Below are 22,177 nucleotides of genomic sequence, written 5' to 3'. Positions count from 1 at the left end.
TTCTCACTGAAATATTTCAAAAAAGGTATTGGATTCACAGTTAGGTGAAAAGAAAGGTTTTGTTTATCAAACTCATTATTATTGTATGGTGATTAAAGTTTATCTTTTGTTTTTCAGATTTTTGCATAACAACAAATTATCTAAAATCCCGGCTGGGAGCTTTTCTAATCTGGATTCCTTACAAAGATTGTAAGTGAAAGCAAGTGCATTAACACAAAAACTTGATAATTTCCTCCAAAATAAATCCCAAACAATGGTTGGTTGCCTTCTCCTGCTTTTGCTGTGAAAGACATGGCAATTCTAGCATGTTAGAGAGAAAATGGTTTTGTTAACTGCAGAGCGATAGAGAACCGAGAGAGTCTTCTGGGCTTTCATGTATTCTCTTAGAAGTGACATTTGAAAGGAATATTGAAAATAGAAGTTTTCCTCGGTTCTCTGTAATATCCTTGCTGGCTAAATCTAAAGACTCCCAAGACTTCCTTTTCATTTAACTTTTTTATGAGTAAAGAGATGTGAGAAGTTCCAAAGAAAATCTGATTCCTCGGGCCAGGCTTCAGTTTTCCCTTGTTGTACAGAGTTGTCTTCCTACTCATTTCCTCCTACATTAAGCAAAACAAAACAAAAATCCCCATGCTTGCAAAGTCTGTGTTCTCCACGCCTTCCTTGCTCCGGTCCGTGGGCTGATGTCCATCACTTTTTTACACCAGTGTCTCCACCCTCCTTCATTCCAGCTGTCTCTTCACTCCCATCTGTGTGTAGCCTTCTACACTGTTGATGTTTTATTTTGTGGTTACCGCCCCACCCCAATCCTCAACCCCAAACACAAGTATAAGTTCCAGTTATCAGAAAAGGATAGATGCCTGCTTCCCAGATGTCAGTCAGGGAGCACATAGTGGAAAACTCACACAGGTGTATCCATCACGGGCCTTGGAGGCTATATTAGTCTGTTCTCACGCTGCTAATAAAGACATACCCATGACTGGGTAGTTTATAAAGAAAAAGAAGTTTAAAGGACTCACAGTTCCTCATGACTGGGGAAGCCTCACAGTCATGGCAGAAGATGAAGAGAGAGCAAAGGAATGTCTTACGTGGTGGCAGGCAAGAGAGCCTGTGCAGGGAACTCCCATTTATAAAACCATCAGATCTCATAAGACTTATTCACTACCATGAGAACAATATGGGGGAAACTGTCCCTGTGATTTAGTACCCTTGACACATGGGGATTATTACAATTCAAGATGAGATTTGAGTGGGGACACAGCCAAACTATATCATTCGACCCTTGGCCCCTCCAAAATCTCATGTCCTCACATTTGAAAACAAATCATACCTTCCCAACAGTCCCCTAAAGTCTTAACTCATTTCAGCATTAACTCAAAAGTCCACAGCCTCAAAGTTTCATCTGAGACAAGGCAAGTCCCGTCTTCCTATGAGCCTGTAAAATCAAAAGCAAGTTAGTTACTTCCTACATAAAATGGGGGTTCAGGTGTTGGGTAAATACAGTCATTCCAAATGGTAGAAATTGGCCAGAATGAAGGGGCTACAGGTCCTATGCAAGTCCAAAATCCAGTGGGGCATTCAAATCTTTTTTTTTTTTTTTTTTTTTGAGATGGAGTCTCACTCTGTCGCCGGGGCTGGAGTGCAGTGGCCAGATCTCAGCTCACTGCAAGCTCTGCCTCCTGGGTTCACACCATTCTCCTGCCTCAGCCTCCCGAGTAGCTGGGACTACAGGTGCCCGCCACCTCGCCCGGCTAGTTTTTTGTATGTTTTAGTGGAGACGGGGTTTCACAGTGTTAGCCAGGATGGTATCGATATCCTGACCTCGTGATCCGCCCATCTCGGCCTCCCAAAGTGCTGGGATTACAGGCTTGAGCCACCGCGTCCGGCCGGCATTCAAATCTTAAAGGTCCAAAATAATTTCCTTTGACTCCATGTCTCATGACCAGGCCATATTGATGGAAGAGGTGGGTTCCCATGGTCTTGGGCAGCTCTGCTCCTGTGGCTTTGCAGGGCAGAGCCTCCTTCCTGATTTCTTTCATGGGGTGTGTTGAGTGTCTGCAGCTTTTCCAGGTGCACAGTACAGGCTGTCAGTGGATCTACCATTCTGGGGTCTGGAGGATGTTGGCCCTCTTCTCACAGCTCCACTAGGCAGTGCCCCAGTAGGGACTCTGTGTGGGGGCTCCAACCCCATATTTTCCTTCCACACTGCCCTGGCAGAGGTTCTCCATGAGGGCCCCATCCCTGTAGCAAACTTCTGCATGGACATTCAGGTATTTCTTTACATTCTCTGAAATCTAGGTGGAGGTTCCCAAACCTCAATTCTTGACTTCTGTACTCCCACAGGCCCAATACCGTGTGTAGGCTGCTAAGGCTTTGGACTTGCACCCTCTGAAGTGATGACCTGAGAAGTATGTTGACCCCTTTTAGTCATGGCTAGAGCTGAAACACCTGGGATGCAGGGCACCATGTTCAGAAACTGCATAGAAAAGGGGGGCCCTAGGCCCAGTCCATGAAATCATTTTTCCCTCCTAGGCCTCCAGGCCAGTGATGGGAGGAGCTGCCATGAAGTTCTCTGACATACCCTGGAGACATTTTCCCCATTGTCTTGGTGATTAGCATTTGGCCCCTCATGACTTTTGCATATTTCTGCAGCCAGCATGAATTTATCCCCAGAAAATGGGTTTTTCTTTTCTACTGCATCATCAGGCTACAAATTTTCAAAATTTTTATGCACTGTCACCTCTTGAATGCTTTGCCAACCAGAAATTTCTTCCACCAGATACCTGAAATCATCTCTCTCAAGTTCAAATTTCCACAGATCTCTAGGGCAGGGGCAAAATGCCACCAGTCTCTTTGCATAGCAAGAGTGACCTTCACTCCAGTTCCCAACAAGTTCCCCATCTCCATCTGAGACTACCTCAGTCTGGATTTTATTGTCCATGTCACTATCAGCATTTTGGTCAAAGCTATTAAACATGTCTCTAAGAAATTCCAAGTTTTCCCACATCTCCCTGTCTTCTGAGCTCTCCAAGTCTCTAGGAAGTTCTAAACTTTCAAACAATTTTCTATCTGCTTCTGAACCCTCTAAACTGTTCCAACATCTGCCTGTTATCCAGTTCCAAAGTCCCTTCTACATTTTTGGGTATCTTTACAGCAGTGCCCCACTCCCAGTACCAATTTACTATATTAGTCTGTTCTCATACTGCTAATAAAGACACACATGAGACTGGGTAATTTATAAAGAAAAAGAGGTTTAATGGACTCACATTTCCACATGGCTAGGGAGGCCTCACAATCATGGCAGAAGATGAAAAAAGAGCAAAGGAATGTCTTACATGGCAGCAGGCCAGCGAACCTGTGCAGGCAAACTCCCATTTATAAAACCATCAGATCTTGTGAGACTTATTCACTACCATGAGAACAGTATGGGGGAAACCACCCCCATGACTCAATTATCTTCACCTGGCCCTGCCCTTGACATGTAGGGATTTTTACATTTCAAGGTGAGATTTGGGTGGGGACACAGCCAAACCGTATCAGAGGCTAATATAGTTTAGATGTTGTCCCCTCTAAATCTTATGTGCAATTGTAATCCCTAGTGTCAGATATGGGGAATGATGGGAGGTTCATGGGGGCAGATCCTTCATGGCTGGGTGCTGTCCTCCCAATATTGAGTGTGTTTTCTTGAGATCTGGTCATTATAACCTATGTCACTCTCCACCCTTTCTCCTGCTTTCACCACGTGAAGTGCCTGCTTCTGCTCCTCCTTCCTCCACAAGTAAAAGCTTCCTGAGGCCTCCCCCAGAACTAATGCTGGCACTATGCTTCCTGTACAGCCTACAGAACCATGAGCCAATTAAATCTCTTTTCTTATAAATTACCCAGTCTTAGGTATTTTTTTTTATGGCAATTCAAGAATGGCCTAATACAGAGGCCACTTTTGTTGTGGTTGCTCTTCTAATATTGTGTTCCTAGACACAGGTCCATGAGCAAGAAAATGTTATTATTAAGTAAAAATCAGAGCCCTGAGGAAAATAAATCCAGGCCCAAGTGGTGCCCAGAAATAACACTTGTAATCTTTGAGTTTAATCAAGGAGACATTTCATCCACTCCTAATCCTTTTCTTCAAGTCTTTATTTCCTACTTTCTTGGTAATTCTCATGTCAGACACACATAATGCTGCTTCCCAGTCTTCTTGATGTTCTTTGACTGTATCTAAGCCCTCAAAAGTCTCGGATATGGTCATCAACTGACCATATCTATCTATCTATCTATCTATCTATCTATCTATCTATCTATCTACCTACCTACCTATCTATCTATCTAATCTATCTGTAAAGTGGTACGAGTGTAGATTTATTACATGGATATATAGCATAGTGGTGAAATCTGGGTTTTTAGCATAGCCATCACCCTAATAGTGTACACTGCACCCATTAGATAATTTCTCATGCCTCACGCCCACTCCACCCACTTTTCTGATTCTCCAATGTCTATTATTTCACTCCCTACATCCATGTGTATGCATTATTTAGCTCCCATTTGTAAGCTTGAAAACATGAGGTATTTGACTTTCTGTTTCTGAGTTATTTCACTAAAAATAATGGCTTCCGGTTCCATCCATGATAACTGCTTTTTGCCAAAGTTTTCTTACTTGTCAGAACTGGCTGCACCAGCCATTTGGAATAACACATCCATTTATTCTTGTTTTTCAGTCCTATGTGGGATATGCAAAATGCCAAGACATTTTGTAACAGGGTCATAGGATGTTCCATTTTGGTGGTGGGAGAAATATTGTGTATTATTTTCTACTTGTCTGTTTTCTCTCTTTTTTTAAAATTTGTTACATCAGATATGGTTAGAATCACTGTCTTTGTATATTTGCAATTATAATTCCCATGCAGTGTTTCTTGTCTATATAAATTTCTATCTGGGTCATTCTTGCCTTCTGTGACTCAGAAAAAGTTTTGAAGTGCTAAATCCTTTAGTTTTTTCTAATCTCTTTTTATTATTCTGTCCTGTTAAATCTTAGTAGCAGCTTTTTTGTTCCAGCCTTCTCTTACATTTACTGAAACAGCATTCACTCCATTGGTGGAACACACATGCAAAAATAACTGCCAATAAAGAGGCCGAGGGAGTTCTCCTTACAGTGATGTGCTAGTATGCACCTTACATGCATGCACTGTGCATCCAAATGTTTTCAGATGATTTTTTTTAGTTTGTTATTTTGATGAAGTATCTTTATTTTATGAACTTGTTTTGTGGGAAACTGAGAAACTGACATACAGATGATTTGAGCAAACTGCTCAGGGTCCATGAAATCCTGATGGGTCCAAGACAGGGTGGAAACTGGGCATCTGTTTATTCCAAATCCTCAACTCGTGTCTTATTTAGACTACAATTTAGATGAGAACAACAGAATATAGGCGAGCAATAGAGGGCTACACCTACTATTAAATAAATTCCACCTTCAACAATAAAGTTTTTCAACTGAGAAGTGTCCACTCACTGATAGCATGTGAGGGCAGAGAAACCAGCGGTAATTCTGCCCTTGACTCCAGTCTTGGCACTATGAAGGTCACCCAATGCTGGGTTCTCCATCTGTCATGCCATTTCTAACTCATGACAATCACAGCCTTCACAAGTGGACTGTAAAAATCAATAAAATATTCTTGATTGTGTTTTGTTTAAAAGTGTTTTTGGATCTTTAAGTGAAAGGGATTGTGTAAGTACAAGTGAGGTGTTACTGTTTTCAAATGGAAAAGATTAATTTACCTGGCACCACTTTTTTCCTTTGAAATTTTTCATTGAGCAGAGAATATATCCAAGTGAGTAATTATTTTAGTGCTGTGATTCTTGACTGCATACTATCAGAGAGGCTTTCATTTATTATACTTGGTATGATATTTGATATAAGAGCACTTTCAAAATGGAGAAGAGTAAAGTAATGATTTTAAACATAGTGTATTCAATATTTAGTATAGTCTAATAAAGGTTCATAAGAACCATCTTTCTTATTGATTGACTCTATTGCTTCTTAGTTTTCAATACTCATGGCTCTAAATTATAGGCAAAATTTTGAAAACATTTTCTCTTGATAAATTTGAAAATTATTATAAAGATTACTCAGATTATCATATGAAAGCATAGTTTTACTACTAGATTATTTTACAAACACAAAAGGAGTTTTTCAACTGGTAAGTGAAAATCTGTATCCTTTTGTTGTTTTCTTCATGTTTTGCAACTCCACTATGGATGACTATCTTAAATTGAAAATAATAATTAGAAATAAATGAAATCTTGTGCTCAGTTGTAAACAAAACACACAAGCATGAGGACCCATAAGGGAAGGTATAACTGAGGGAAGGCGATGAGTAAGCAGTGATGACTCTGGAAAATGGGACAACTGCATGGTGAGGCTGCCATGCTCGGGATGCTCCCAGGGGATGTATATTCACATCCTTGCTAATGTTCAGTTCAGAAGAACATCATGGTGATGCTGAAGTGAGAACTTACTCCTTTATATTTAGAGGAGTAAGTTCTTGTATGTTCCTTTTTGAGAAAATTACAAGAAATTAAACTCAAAATGTAAATGTGAATGTTGAACACAATACTGTTTTTTTTTTTTTTAATCTTTTTTTTCAACTTTTATTTTAGATTCAAGGGGTACATGTGCAGGTTTGTTATCAGAGTACATTGCCTGATGCTGAGGTTTGGGGTACAATTGAACCTGTCACCCAGGTAGTGAGCATAGTACCCAATAGGTAGTTTTTCAATCCTTGCCCCGCTCCTTCCGTCACCCATCTTGTAGTCCCCAGTCCCCATTGTTCCCATCTTCATGTCCATGAGCACCCAGCGTTTAACTCCCACCTATATGTAAGAATGTGCAATATTTGGCTTTCTGTTTCTGCGTTCATTTACTTAAGATAATGGCCTCCAGCTGCTTCCATGTTGCTGCAAAGGACATGATTGATTTCATTCTTTTGTATGACTACATAGTATTCTGTGGTGTATATGTACCACATTTTCCTTACCCAATCCATTGTCGATGGGTGTCCCGACCAGCGGGATCATTAACACAGACCTTGGAGAAGGGGGTGGGAATTTAGAGAGACAAGAGACACAAGAAATGGAGACAAGACAGTATTCTGATCAAGTCTCATTTAATGGCGGTGGTGTAATGCCTTATATATGCTGCCAGGTAAGAGGAAGGGCTCAGAGCAGGAGGGGAGGGGAATAATGAGAGACGTCACCAGACGCATGCTCGGTAGACTTAGTCTTTCCCGGGCGCGGGAGGTTATCTACGCGCGGGCGGGAAAAGTTCGCGCGCGCGGGTAAAGTTGATGATGAAGAACCAGGAAGTGCGCCATCTTGTCTCCACAATGCAGAGCTTAAGCAACAGAGGCCGCGGCAATTTCCGAGCCTCACGGCTCCGGACAGGTCCCCCTTTTTTATATTATTAAACGACTAGAAGATATTCCCTCGGGAACTGCGCCTGTCTTAGGTTGGAGTGACACATCTCTTCACTGGTACCCGTCATGGGATTAGGCAGTAGCTATGACGGCCCTCCTGTCTTAGGTTAGTGAGAGATGACACTCTCTTACCCGTCATTGGCTGTCCAGTTCAGCGCACAAGGAAGGTGGTTTATAGCAAGTGTAAGTATGGACCACCGTGATCTTCTTGTTCAAGGCGATGATAATGGACCTGTATGGGTTTGGCTTGGATGGCCTCGATTTGTTGCTTAATGAATGTCATGAGCTTATTGAAGATTATAGGCCCCAAAGAGAGTAAGAGCAATAGGCAAAGCAGGGGGCCCAATAACGGTATGATATAAGGGAGGAGTCCATGGAACCCAGTCCAAAACGGGTTATCAGTCATTTTTTTTCGTCGTTTTTCTAGGTCTTTTTGTAGACGCTTGATTTTATCTCTGACGATCCCGGACTTGTTGGCGTAAAAACAGCATTTTTCCTGTAGAGCCAAGCAGATACCTCCCTGTTCGGCAGTTAATAAATCTAGGCCTCTCCTATTTTGAAGCACTACTTCTGCCAGGGAATCTACTTGATCTTGTAGATCCTGTATAGTACTTGAGATGGCCTGCATATCTGAGATCAATTGGCGAGACAATTTGGTGTATTGAGTAACAGAGACCCCTAGGCTTGAAACCCCAGTTGTTACGGCAGTAGTGATGCCTAATCCTACAAGTAAGGGGATAAATTGTATTGCCCTTTTGGCTCTTCCCAAAAAGTGATCTATAGCTGGAATAGGTACAGGTTCATCTCCAGGGATAATGTCTATATCTGGCAGAAGAGTGGCTAGGATATAAAGTCCTGTCCAGTTTGTGGGCAAATATGTATATGCTCTATTGTTTCCGCATATAAAAACTGAACTGTTTGGGGCGCACAGCGAATGAGAAACATTAGTGATAATAGGGCAATTAGTAAACTCAGCTATGCCTACGTCAATGTCGTAGGAATTGTTGAGAGGCGGAGAGTAGATACAAGAGGAGTTAGAGAATTCGAGGGGCTGTACTCGAAGGGGAGGAATGATGGCGCAGGAAGTATTGGGTGTATAGCTTGAGTCATTACTGGGTATGGCAAGAGGAACAGGATCTCCCAATGGTAAGCACAGCCAGCAATCACTGGCTAGACCAGAGTTGGAATTATTAAGCAGACTATGTGTAACAGTGAGGAGGTCAAAAGTCTGGGCATCAATTTTTTCTCTCCATCGAGTTTTGGGCAAGGCCAAGGGGTGGTAATAAATTTCCGGGTACAAGGACTTTTGCAATTCCTCAAGTTTTTTGTGTACCATAATTTCTCGGGCCTTGTCTTGTGGTCCTCCCCCATCAGAGACATGAAGAGGGGGGTTAACATTCCAGCAGACAGGCTGCCCTACTGTACCAGTACAGCCAGCTGATATGAGGTTGTTGGTATTTCCTAATACTGTAGGGACATTGCTGGCCCCTATAGTAGGGTCTCTAGTACTTGTTAAGGTAGCAGTGTAGTATGTTTTACCGCCAGAGGTACATTTCTGATAAGCGGTGAAACAGGAGCTGTGTATAGAGTCCCAAAATGTGGTACAAGGGCAGGTTATGTTATCCCCTTCACTAGATATTCTCGGGGTTAATACACACCTCCACTTAAGGGAATTAGACGGCAGGTATGCTGTGTGAGAGGAGCAAGATACAGTTGTGATATAAGGATTAGGTGGGCTGGCGAAATATCCCCCAGCGCAATCACAAGGCTTACCATGTCGTTGTTGTATGATCATAAGAGCTTCACGTGGATCACCAAAACCGGCATGAACTTGGAATGCCTTGCAAGTCAGCACGAGAATCCAAGGAGTTTGTAATTGGAGTTCATCTTTGTAAGGAAAGAAAGGTACTCTCAGGGAGAGAGTTATTCCCTGGGTTGGTTATTGTTAGGTACCTGTTTTACCAATCGCTCTGGTAGCCATCTGGCTGCATCATGATTTTGGGAAAAAACACAAACGGAGCCTCTTCCCCAAATTAACACTGGGTCTGGACCATGCCATGTGTTGTCTAATGGGTCTTTCCACTTAACCATGGCAAATTGTTTTTTAGAGTCAGAATGCCAAAATCGATCAGCCGCTGATTTATTCAGCTCATCTAAATTTAAAAAATTCAAAATAAAGAGTGTGTGATTAAGAATATTTCTAGGGGTGCCCTTAGTAGGGTACCATTCCCCTTCTTTATCTTTTCAATGGTAGTTTTTAAGGATAAGTGAGCTCTTTCAACGATTCCTTGTCCTTGAGGATTATATGGGATACCAGTAGTATGTTTTATTTGTAATTTTAGGCAAAAGTCTTGGAAACCTTTAGATGTATAGCCAGGACCATTATCTGTTTTTAATTGTTTAGGTTTTCCAATTACAGAAAAACAGTGTAGTAAATAGGCTATTACATGTTTGGTAGCTTTACCTGTTTGTAGGGTGGCTAATATAAATCTACTAAATGTATCTATACATACATGGATGTATTTTAAATTACCAAACTCTGAATAATGGGTGACATCCATTTGCCAGATCATATTGGGAACTAGTCCTCTTGGGTTTACTCCTAAGTGAGGGACTGGCAGATAAGTTATACATGTCTGGCATTGTTTAACAATTTGTCTAGCTTGTTCCCTAGTTATTTTAAACATTAATCTTAGGGTTTGAGCATTAAGGTGGTGTAAAGCGTGAGCGGTCTGTGCTTGATTCAAATTTGTATTTATAGTTGTAGCTACAGTCTTGGTTGCAAAGTCAGCCACTTGGTTGCCTTGGGATAGAGGTCCTGGCAATCCTGAATGAGCTCTAATATGTCCAATGAAAAAAGGTGTTGATCTGTTATGTATTACTTGTTGGCATTGTAAAAATAGTTTGGCTGTGTCTGACACATGTTTGATTTGTGCTACGGTTTCAAGTAAAGGTATTGAGTGAGCTAAATATGCACTGTCAGTATAAATATTAAGGGCCTGATTAGGGAAGGCTGACAGCACTGCGATTAGGGCCTGCAACTCCACTAGTTGAGTTGACGTATGACTGGTTTTGAAGTTAACAGTGGTGTCTGCAAAGGTATATGCAGCAGTCCCTGTGGAGGACCCATCAGTGAATACTAATAAGGCATTGTCTAAGGGTGTTTTACTGGTGATATGAGGGAAGACAAAAGCATGCAGCTTACAAAATTGGATAAGCTTATTTGGTGGGTAATGGTTATCCAAGTTACCAGCGTAAGAAGCGCAAGCAATCGGCCACGTCTCAGTGTTTTGCATTAGCCAATGGATTTGTGGCTTAGAATAAGGTTGTATGATCGTAGAAGGTTCAATTCCAAAGTATTTTTTGCTATTGTCTCTTCCTAGAATAATTAAGTCTGCTATGGCATCATAATAGGGGAGTAATACCTTTTTGGGAGATGAAGGCAAGTGGACCCACATAATAGGGTTATCTTGTCAGAATAAACCAGTAGGTGTTAGTGTTGTGTGAAATATTAAAAAGGTTAATGGCTGTGAATAGTCTATGCTGGTGACAAATTGTTTAGCAATAGCCGCCTCTACTTTATGGAGTGATAAAAGCGCCTCTTTTGACAATGACCTAAAGGACTTAGGGTTGGGGTCACCTTTTAGGGTGTCGAATAAAGGTTTTAACTCTCCCGTGGTAAGTTTTAAGTATGGCCGGAGCCAATTAATGTCTCCAAGGAGTTTTTGGAAATTATTGAGGGTATGTAACCTATCTTTACGGATAACTGTCTTTTGATTAGTAATCTTAGGTCCATTTATTTGAAAACCCAAATATGTATAAGGGTCTTGTAATTGTATTTTTTCTGGAGCTATGTGTAACCCCGCAGTGGTTAGCTCTTGTCTGAGTTGTGTAAAACACTGTAGAACTTGTTCTCCCATTTTTTCTGCTATGAGGATATCATCCATGTAATGTATAATGTATATTTGTTTCCATGTCTCTCTAACTGAGTGTATGGCTGTAGCCACATATTTTTGACACAAGGTGGGGCTGTTGGCCATACCTTGAGGCAACACTTTCCATTGGTATCGCTTCATTGGTTCTTTAAAATTTATAGCTGGCAAGCTAAAGGCGAATCGTTTTTGATCAGTGGGATGAAGGGGAATTGTAAAAAAGCAGTCTTTCAGGTCTATGATAATTTTAAAATATTCTTGAGGGATCGCTACCGGAGAAGGTAGCCCGGGCTGTAAGGCACCCATGAGGACCATAGTAGCGTTTACTGCCCTTAAATCTTGTAATAGTCTCCACTTACCGGACTTTTTCCTGATGACAAATATGGGTGTATTCCAGGGAGAGTTACTCTCCGCAATATGCCCTGCCATTAGCTGTTCCTGTACTAACTGTTGGGCTGCAATTAGCTTTTCATTAACTAAAGGCCATTGATCAACCCAACAGGCTCATCCGACTTCCATGTTATGGGGTCAGCACACTTTGGGGTACAGGCATGTCAATGGCCGAAGTTAAAAATTTCCAAACCCTTTTGTGTTAGATTGTCTTAAGGCTGGAATAGGCTGTCGAATACCGTTTTCTTTTTTTCCCAGTCCTTTTCCGGGGCTATAACCCTGAGCTAACATTTGTGTAGCAACTATATCATTGGGGCTGCACATCAAAATTTTCATCTGGGAGAGTAGGTCCCGTCCCCAGAGATTAACAGGCAGTTGAGGGATAACAAATGGTTTAATGAGACCTGAGTTATTTTCTTTGTCTTTCCAGGTAAGGTATTTAGAGCTTTGTTTGGGATTATTACTTTGTCCAATTCCTCTTAAGTTAGTGAAAGTTTCTGTGGTAGGCCAGTGAGAGGGCCAGTCCTCTTGTCTAATGATGGTTACATCAGCCCCTGTATCTATTAATCCTGTAAACAACTTACCATCTAGCCACAAGGTCAGGGAGGGCTTTTGATTAGTGATTGGCTGTACCCAATATATATTTGATGATCCAAAACCTCCCTTTCCTCTGTTAGAGTGCTGGACTTTATTAGTTGTTTTAATTAGAGGCAGTAGGACTAATTGTGCTATTCTATTCCCTTGAGGAACAGTAATAATATTGTCAACAGCCCTGGCCATTATTTTAATTTCGCCAGTATAGTCGTTATCGATTACTCCTGGAAAACTTGTAGACCTTTCATAGTGACACTACTTCTTCCCAGGATCAATCCAAAGGTATCAGGAGGCAAAGGCCCATATATTCCAGTGCCCAAGGCTTGTGCTCCCATCTCAGTGTTAATACTGTGTGGGAGGTGGCACAGAGGTCCAGTCCTGCACTTCCTGGGGTTGCTCTACTAAGTCTTGAAATGGATTGTTGTTGCTGGCTGGAACAAAGCTGACCGCCCCATAAGCTTTTCGGGGCCTGGGGCTGGCCCCTCATCCCGTTTCCCTGTTGGGAGGGTAAAGGATTTCCCTGATTGTCAGTTTTAGATTTACATTCATTAGCCCAATGTTTTCCTCTTTTACACCTTGGGCAAAGGCCTGGAACCTTTGCTTCAGAGTTTTTATTTGAATCCCCGCGGCAATCTTTTGCAAAATGTCCTCTTTTGCCACATTTAAAACACCCTCCTTTTTCTCTGTTTTTTTTATTAAGGAAGTCTTTTACGGTTTGTCCGCTAAAGGCTGCGGCCATTGCCAAACCCTGTTGATAGGAGGGTCCAATGTCTGAACAGAGGCGGATATATCCAGTCAAATCTGTTTTCTTTCTATAAGGACGGATTGCTGCCTGACAAGCTGGATTGGCATTTTCATAAGCCAATTGTTTAACATAATCTACCCCCGCCTCGGCATTACCAAAAATCCTTCCTGCGGTTGTCATGAGCCTATGGACAAAATCTGCGAACGGCTCATCAGGTCCCTGCTTGACTCCAGTGAGTGAAGCTCCTGGGTCGCCTTTAACAGGGAGTTTCCTCCAGGCTTTTGTAGCCGCCGCCTGGATTTGTGAGAATAATCCAGGGTCGTATTGCATCTGCGCATCAGTGTTGGAATAATTACCACAGCCAGTTAACATATCAAAGTCCCAACCGTTTCCTGTCTGTTGGTTTCTTTTGGCTGTGTCTCTGCAATTTTCAAAAAACTCCGATTTCCAAATCAAATGATCTCCCCCTGAAAGAACTGCTCTAACTAGTGTGTTCCAATCTGTTGGAGTAAGCCAGTTATCGGCCACAGACTCTACTATAGCAAGAGTATAGGGAGCAGTAGCTCCATATTGAGAAACAGCAGTTTTTAACTCTTTTATAACAGTAAAATCAAATCCATTATGATGCCTCCAGGCCTGACCCTGTCCATCTACAGTTTTAGTTACTGGGAAGATATCTTTATCGGAGGACTCCGTGTCTCGGCTAGTAGAAAACTTCCCTTTTGGGACATGTTGTCCGGGCCGCTGAGGCGGGCAAGGGAAGCCTCCCATACTCTCTGAATTTGTTACCCTCTCATTTCCTGTTTTTAACTTTTGCAGCCTAATGATTAGTGACTGATGCAATTCTTCTAACTTTATCTGCTCTTCAAGTTGACCGATTTTTTCTTTGAGTTCTTCTTTCGATTAACCACCGCCATTACGTCGGGTGCAGAGGCACCAGGCGTTCCGTTATAGGGAGGCGGATGCGAGAAAGAGGGGGGCCAATCAGGATTATGATATCTAGCTGCTTCTTCCTCTAAGTTGTCCCAATTTACATCTGAGGGCCAGGATTGTCACTTTTATCTTTTGGTGATGTATGTAGAACTGGATATTTTTTAGGCTTTTGTACGCCTAGCATCATTTTGTCTCTAACCGAAAGAGCCTTGGTCCCCTCGTCATCACTTTCAAGAGAAATAAGGTCTACTTCTTTTTGGCTGGCGGGGGGCTCCTGAGGTCGGTCTGAGAACTGACTTGTAAAATTTCCTCAGTCTGGGTGACCGCAGCCATTATTTGTGGATCGGCCTCCTTTTTATCTATTAGGTCTCTGATTAGATTCCAATAACAAAAGGCTGTCACTGGAACTTTTTCTGGTCCAAAAGTATTATAATAATCTTGAAAGCAATCTCCCACTCTACGCCACCTCTTTATGTCAATGGTCCCCTCTTGCGGGAACCAAGGGCAGGTGTCTTTTACAAAATCAAAAAATCTAAATAAGTCACCACTTTTAACCTTTACTCCCCGTGTCTTTAAAGCCTCTTTTAATTGCCCTACGTAGATTTGATGCTGGCTTAATTCTTGTCCCATTTTGGGCGCGTAACTTACCCTCAACTCCGAAGCAGCAGGCTCCCACGACGGTCGGAGGGATTTTTCTTTCACTTTAGTCGCCGGCCTTTCTATGCGCCCTCTTCCTCACGCAGTTCCCTCGTATCCAAGCCCCACGTTGGGCGCCACATGTCCCGACCAGCGGGATCATTAACACAGACCTTGGAGAAGGGGGTGGGGGAATTTAGAGAGACAAGAGACACAAGAAATGGAGACAAGACAGTATTCTGATCAAGTCTCATTTAATGGTGGTGGTGTAATGCCTTATATATGCTGCCAGGTAAGAGGAAGGGCTCAGAGCAGGAGGGGAGGGGAATAATGAGAGACGTCACCAGACGCATGCTCGGTAGACTTAGTCTTTCCCGGGCGCGGGAGGTTATCTACGCGCGGGCGGGAAAAGTTCGCGCGCGTGGGTAAAGTTGATGATGAAGAACCAGGAAGTGCGCCATCTTGTCTCCACAACGCAGAGCTTAAGCAACAGAGGCCGCGGCAATTTCCGAGCCTCACGGCTCCGGACAGATGGGCACCTAGGTTGATTCCCTGTCTTTGTTATTGTGAATAGTGCTGCAATGAACCTATGTTTTTTTTTGGTAGGACAGTTTATTTTCTTTTGGGTATATACCCAGTACTGAGATCAAATGGGTCAAATGGTAGTTCTGTTTTTAATTCTTGTTTTCTTTCTTTTTTTAGAGACAGGGTCTCACTCTGTCCCAGGCTGCAGTGCAGTGATGCAGTTATAGCTCAGTGCCACCTTGAATTCCTGAGTTCAAGGGATCCTCCTAACTCAGCCTCCCAAGTAGTCGAACAACAGACACACGCTACCAGCACCCAGCTAATTTTTAAATTTTTTGTAGAGATAGGGTCCCGCCATCTTCTCCAGGCTAATCTTGAGCTCCTGGGCTCAAGCAAGCCTCCTGCCTCAGCCTCTCAAGATGCTGGAATTACAGGCATAAGCCACTATGCTCAGCCTGTTTTTAGTTCTTTGAGAAATCTTCAAAGTGCTTTCCATAGTGGCTTAACTAATTTACATTCTAATTAAATAAGCATTTCCTTTTCTCTGTAGCCTTGCCAACATCTATTATTTTTTTGACTTTTTTTTGAAACGGAATCTCTCTCTGTTGCCCAGGCTGGAGTACAGTAGCCCAATCTCAGCTCACTGCAAACCTCTGCCTCCCGAGTTCATACAGTTCTCTGCCTCAGCCTCCCAAGTAGCTGGGATTACCAGTGCCTACCACCACGCCTGGCTAATTTTCATACTTTTGGTAGAGACGGAGTCTCTACTAAATCTTGGCCAGGCTGGTTTTGAACTCCTGACCTCGTGATCCACCCGCCTAGTCCTCTCAAGGTGCTGGGATTACAGGCGTGAGCCACCACACCTGTCATTTTTTGACTTTTTTTTTTGAGGCGGAGTCTCACTCTGTCGCCCAGGCTGGAGTGCAGTGGCCGGATCTCAGCTCACTGCAAGCTCCGCCTCCCGGGTTTACGCCATTCTCCTGCCTCAGCCTCCCCAGTAGCTGGGACTACAGGCGCCCGCCATCTCGCCGGCTAGTTTTTGTATTTTAGTAGAGACGGGGTTTCACCGTGTTAGCCAGGATGGTCTCGATCTCCTGACCTCGTGATCCGCCCGTCTCGGCCTCCCAAAGTGCTGGGATTACAGGCTTGAGCCACCGCGCCCGGCCTTTTTTTTTTTTTTTTATAGCCTTGTCGGGAGTGGGGTGTAAGTCGTAAAAGTCAACTAGCACTTGTCCAGGAGAGCGCTGTTGGTTGAGCAGGCCTTGGCTGTTCCTTGTCACTGACTGATTTATTGTACCAGCTACGTGGCTACAAAACAGATCTTGTTCAACAGTATTATGTTCATTTTTTTTTTTAATAAAAATTTTTTTCCCTTTAGCAATTTAAAGCTACTAAATTTAGCTATCATTTTCAGGGTAATATAATAAAATTTAGATACACTTATAAAAATTAGTCATATGAATTGGATATCTACAAAACATTTTACGAAACTGTCAGATAATAAGACTTTCTTAAATTTATTAAAATGTATACAGTTGTTTTAGGAAGTGTTTTAATTTCTAAATCTAGAGAATAGCACAATTTTTTACTTTCAGGTTTGTCTCTTCCAGTATCATGACATCCATGCAAATTTCTAAATTAATACAGTGAAGTGATTTTTTTATTTGCAAATTGGTATCTTTAGATTTAATTTGTGTTTGTGTGTTTGTTTTCCATATTTGTAAGGACTTTTGTGCATGAATAATTTTGATTAAAAGTTATTAAAATTATGGCATTTTGTATTCTCCTCCAGTCACATAGGACACTACTTCTTACAATCAATCTAACACCTATTGTAAATATGTTCACATTGCTGTTTCATTGCTGGATTTCCTTGCATAGAGTGTGATCCATTTGCCACCACAGACAGACTTGTGAATTCCACTTAGCAAAAGCTCCCTTTTTAACCCATTGGGAGAAATGAAAAAAAAGTATTAATCATTTCTGTAACTTTTTGCCAGACATCTTTTGGCAAGAATGGAGGTAGATACATATAAATCTCTTTGGTGATCTATTTTATTTCATGAGGAAAAATATGCTAGAAAAAATTAGTGAAGTACAGTAAAACTTGGCAAAAATGAATAACTTGTATGCCTATATTAGGAAACACCATAAAGAAATGAAAAGAGCCATTGCCTTCCTGTTACAGTCTGCATGTGGCAATTCCAGAGGGGGACCTTCTAACCGGGACTTTGAGCATTACAAAAAAGGAAAGCTTGGCTTCTGTCCTTTAGAGCAAATGGAAAACACAGAGAACACATGCCTATCCATATTGATGCCAAGGAGTTTACAAAAGAAAAAAAGCTGACCTCCTTGGGGAGCTGCGTGGATCACACATCACATTCATAAGCCTCCTTTGGGCAGCAAAGCTTCTACCACGCTTTTGAGTAATCCAAAAATATTGAAATACCACCACCACATTACAGCTTCCTTGTTCTATAACACATAAACAAAGCAAACTGGAACACTTCCATACTTACAGCTTTTTTGTTTGTTTGTTTTTGCTTTTGGTACAGGGTCTCACTTTGTCACCCAGGCTGGAGCGCAGTGGCGCCTTCACAGCTCACTGCAGCCTCCAGCTCCTGGGCTCAAGTGATTCTCCCACCTCAGCCTCCCAAGTGGCTGGGACTACAGGCGGGTGCCACCATGCCTGGCTAACTAAAAAAATTGTATACACAGCCATAAAAAATAATGAAATAATGTCCTTTGCCCAACATGGCTGTAACTGAAGGCCATTATCCTAAGTGAATTAATGCAGGAACAGTAAACCAAAAACCATATGTTCTCACTTATAAGTGGGATCTAAATATTGGATACTCATAGTTATAAAAATGACAATGATAGACACTAGGGACTATTGGTGAGGGAAGGGAGGGAGGGGAGTGAGGGTTACAAAAATATTGGGTCCTATTTTGAGTACGTTGGTGATGGGATCAATAGAACTGCAAACCTCGGCATTATGCAATATACCCAGGTAACAAACTGCACATGTACCCCCTGAATCTAGAATAAAAGTTGAAACCATAAAGAAATTAAAGAAAATTTTTATCTTTGGAGATGGAACCTTGCTAGAATGCCCAGGCTGGTCTCAGACTCCTGGCCTTGAGTGATGCTTTTGCCTAGGCCTCCCAAAGCACTTGAATTACAGGCGTGAGCCACTTCACCTGACTATACTTACAGTTTCAATTCTACGTTTCTCTAAAACAAATAAGGATTCATTTCACCTCACAATTATTTACTTATAGTAGACATAGTGCACATTAAGGGAAAACTGCTTTTCCAGTTTTAAAGTGACTTCTCAAAAACATGGTTAATATGAAAATGTGTCTACTCTGTGCGAGATATGCAACAAGTTAAGTGATTCTTAATATCTGTTTATTGGTTAATAGAATCTAACAGACAAGGTAAATCAGGGGGAAATTAAATATTACCACTCAAAAGATTTATCATAGAAATTAATAGTCCCTTTTAACAGTTGTGCTTCTTGCCTGCATGCCTAGGCGTCTGGATTCCAACGTCCTGGTTTGTGACTGTGATCTGATGTGGCTGGGGGAGCTTTTACAAGGCTTTGCCCAACACGGCCACACCCAGGTTGCGGCTACCTGTGAATATCCCAGGAGACTCCATGGGCGTGCAGTTGCTTCAGTAACAGTAGAGGAGTTCAATTGCCGTACGTAAATTTCAATGTGTACATAACATAGAAATGTCTCTCATTTGCTGTCTTTCTGTAAAGGTTTATTATATAATATGCATTTTAGAAGAATGTGTTATCAGAAAGTGTTTTTAAGGAATGTGGTAAAAGTATGGCCAATTTCCTTTCCATCATCTGCATTTTCATTTAAAGAAGGTTTTATCAACATAAAATTAAGAGCTGAGAGAGTCTTTGAGGAACATTTAATCTAATTTCCATAATTTCAAGGGATAAATATTGAGAAAACTGATTTTCAACAAGGTCACCAGAAGTGGTGTCCAACATTAAAATCTCCACTTATTCCTTCGTATGACTTAGTGTTAATAATCAGTAAGTTAGGGGTTTCAACTTTAAATCAAATAATTGCTAATATTCGTTGCTGAGAAAGCCTCTCAACAAATCCAGTAATTGATTTTTTAAATGTATAATGGGACCATGAATATGACTAAAATAATAAAAATCAGTCTTACCATCTCTTTGTAAATTTTTAAATAATGGAAACCTTGGATTTAATAAGCATATGGTTATATTCTGACAACCTTACTAAAGCAATAGGCTTTACCTAAATAATTTATTATGGCTGCTTACAATATTATTTGATTTTCATTTAAAGCTTTTCATGTGAATATAAGGATATATCTCTGTGTATCTCTATACCTGTATTTCGGGTTAAATAGAAGTAAATGAACACTCTCGTGTATGTGCGTGTGTGTGATAATTCAGTGTTTTGGAGATTCGCTTACATGACTGCTGTAAATACAGCAAAAATTTGCTTTCCACTCTCTCACTGGCAAGCCATTTTTTGAATTTCTCTAAACAAGTAATTAAAAATCACATTAATGTAATTAATTTATATTCAAATTGAGAAGAAAATTGACTTGATCTTTACTGCCAAAAAATTCTCAAGCTTGTCCATAGCTCCCATCTTTACTACTAACTTCTAGTTCAAACTGCAGTCAAGTTTGGCTGGATTGCTTCACATCTTAACTGATATCCCAGCTTTCATTTTTCTTGCTCCTTTATGTTTGGGAAAATTGTTTAAAAACACATCTTATTACATCATTTCTTCACCCATAATCCTTATATGGGTTCCTACCTTAAAATAAAGCACACAATTCTTAATGTGGTTGATTCTTTTTGTACAGTCTTTCCTGGCTATACTCTGCTCTAGTCACCTACTCTTTTCTCAGTGTTGTAGCCACCTCAGTGTTCTCCATTCTTGGAAGTTCTTAAGCCTTTCTTCAACCCAAGGACTTTTTACATGCTGTCTTTCCTGTCTACAATATTCTGATTCTACTTCTTTTAATGATCTTCCTCTTAAATATGAATTCCATGGAAAGCCTTCATTTAAACCCCCTTCCCACTGACCTACCTATCCCTCCATACTGAATCAGGTTCCTTTTTATAATCCATCAAAACATCACTTATTTTCCATCTAAGCAGTGGTCGCCTATGTTAATATGTGTGTGTGTGTGTGTGTGTGTGCTTGTGTGTGTGTGTGTTTATTTTCAACTTCTTCAATGAAACTGTGAACCCTTTGATACAGAGACCTTGTCTATTTTGAACACTGCTTCATCACTAGTCCTAGTGCCTTGTCTGGCACATAGCTGATGTTGAATTATTTTTTTAATTACATAAACAAATAAAATCACTTATCTAAAGAGAATAAAGCGAAGATATTAATTATATGGACTTTTATTGAAGTATGCAAGATTAGTAAAGATCTACGAATGTTCTACAGACATAATAGTCATGGTTAATGACAGGAAATTTCAGATAAGGCACTTATAAAAGGAAGAGTTTTGTTATTAGAAAGGTTTAAAGAGAATTAAGTGAAACTATAGAAAACTAAAAGTTCCTTTTGTATATTGTTCTTTATAATTTAAGTTCAATAATATTACCTGATTCATTACAAAATCAATCACTCCATCTTCTTATTAAAATAATTTAAGTGTTTTCATGTTTTACCACTCAATTGTTATTGGAAGATGGAATCATTCATTTATATAGATAAGAATTTTGCTCAACCAGGTTTGAGGTCTAGACATATCACTTGTTGTAAATTGTGTAAAGTGGGTGGTTGGGTGCTTAGATGGCTAATTGTCTAGGAAGAGTGCCTACAAAATTGCAAGCTCAGTTTAAGCACTTGATTTGAAAAATTGATCCATAAAATCAAACTCCTTCCATAAATATGGTTGTATTGAGCTCCTAGAAATAAAAGCACAGGAAAATTTACTTAATTTACTTCATTGGAGATCCCTTCGTGCAGTGAATCTTTCAAACTCCTAAAGTATAAGTCAAATATATGTCTAATCTTTAACCTGGTACATTCGATGTGTAAAACTTTAATGTAGAAATAAATTTAAATTGCCTATATCTCTTTCTCAGCATCTTAGAAGGCCATAATTTTGTATCTTTGAAAAATATATTAATAATTTTTCTGTTGCAGAGAGCCCCCGAATTACTCTTGAGCCCCAGGATGTGGAGGTACCATCAGGAAATACTGTCTACTTCACCTGCCGTGCAGAAGGAAACCCCAAACCTGAGATTATTTGGATACACAACAAGTAAATACTGAGCATGGACATGGGTTGTGATTCTCTTTCTGATTCCAGCTATCTTTTTAACTCAATTTAACTCCTTTATCTAGAGAAGAAATTACCAAAGTTTTCAGAGTTTCTTAAAGATAAAATGTCTTTTAACTTTTATCTTTTGACCAACTCAAGCTATGTAAAGGCATTTTTCTTAAAATTTATACATTTCTGGCCGGGCGCGGTGGCTCACGCCTATAATTCCAGCACTTTGGGAGGCCTAGGTGGGCAGATCACGAGGTCAGCGGATCCAGACCATCCTGGCTAACACGGTGAAACCCCGTCTCTATTAAAAATACAAAAAATTAGCCGGGTGTGGTGGCGGGCGCCTGTAGTCCCAGCTACTAGGGAGGCTGAGGCAGAAGAACGGCGTGAACCTGGGAGGCTGAGCTTTCGGTGAGCTGAGATTGTGCCACTGCCCTCCAGCCTGGGCTGCAGAGCAAGACTCCGTCTCAAAAGAAAAAACAAAAACAAAAACAAAAACAAAAACAAAAACATACATTTCCAGATCTCAGTGATTCTGTAACTGACTAAAATAATTCTGTATTATTTCTACAATGAAATGTTGGGATTAATAACAAACTAGTTTGTTTTAAAGCTGAATATAATTTGATATAGCCACATCTAAG

The 22,177-nt window shown here is 40.9% G+C and overlaps 1 protein-coding gene across 3 annotated transcripts in view; it reads left to right on the top strand.

Moving 5' to 3' along the window:
* The window catches only part of PXDNL (peroxidasin like), a 409,080-nt gene that overhangs the window by 216,022 nt on the left and 170,881 nt on the right, over positions 1-22,177 (top strand). For 2 of the 3 annotated variants that reach the window (XM_033203627.1, XM_033203628.1), the window contains exons 1-3: positions 124-189; positions 18,767-18,936; positions 21,407-21,524. In XM_033203627.1, the coding sequence (XP_033059518.1) occupies positions 18,807-18,936; positions 21,407-21,524 (248 nt within the window). In that variant the 5' untranslated portion in view covers positions 124-189; positions 18,767-18,806. Of the gene's footprint in view, positions 1-117; positions 190-18,766; positions 18,937-21,406; positions 21,525-22,177 lie in introns of those variants that run through there. The other variant, XM_033203626.1, reaches the window with a different exon arrangement.

Source organism: Trachypithecus francoisi, unplaced genomic scaffold, assembly GCF_009764315.1.
Source record: "Trachypithecus francoisi isolate TF-2019V2 unplaced genomic scaffold, Tfra_2.0 Lachesis_group7, whole genome shotgun sequence".
Lineage (NCBI taxonomy): Eukaryota > Metazoa > Chordata > Mammalia > Primates > Cercopithecidae > Trachypithecus > Trachypithecus francoisi.
This window is presented reverse-complemented; position numbering and strand designations above follow the sequence as displayed.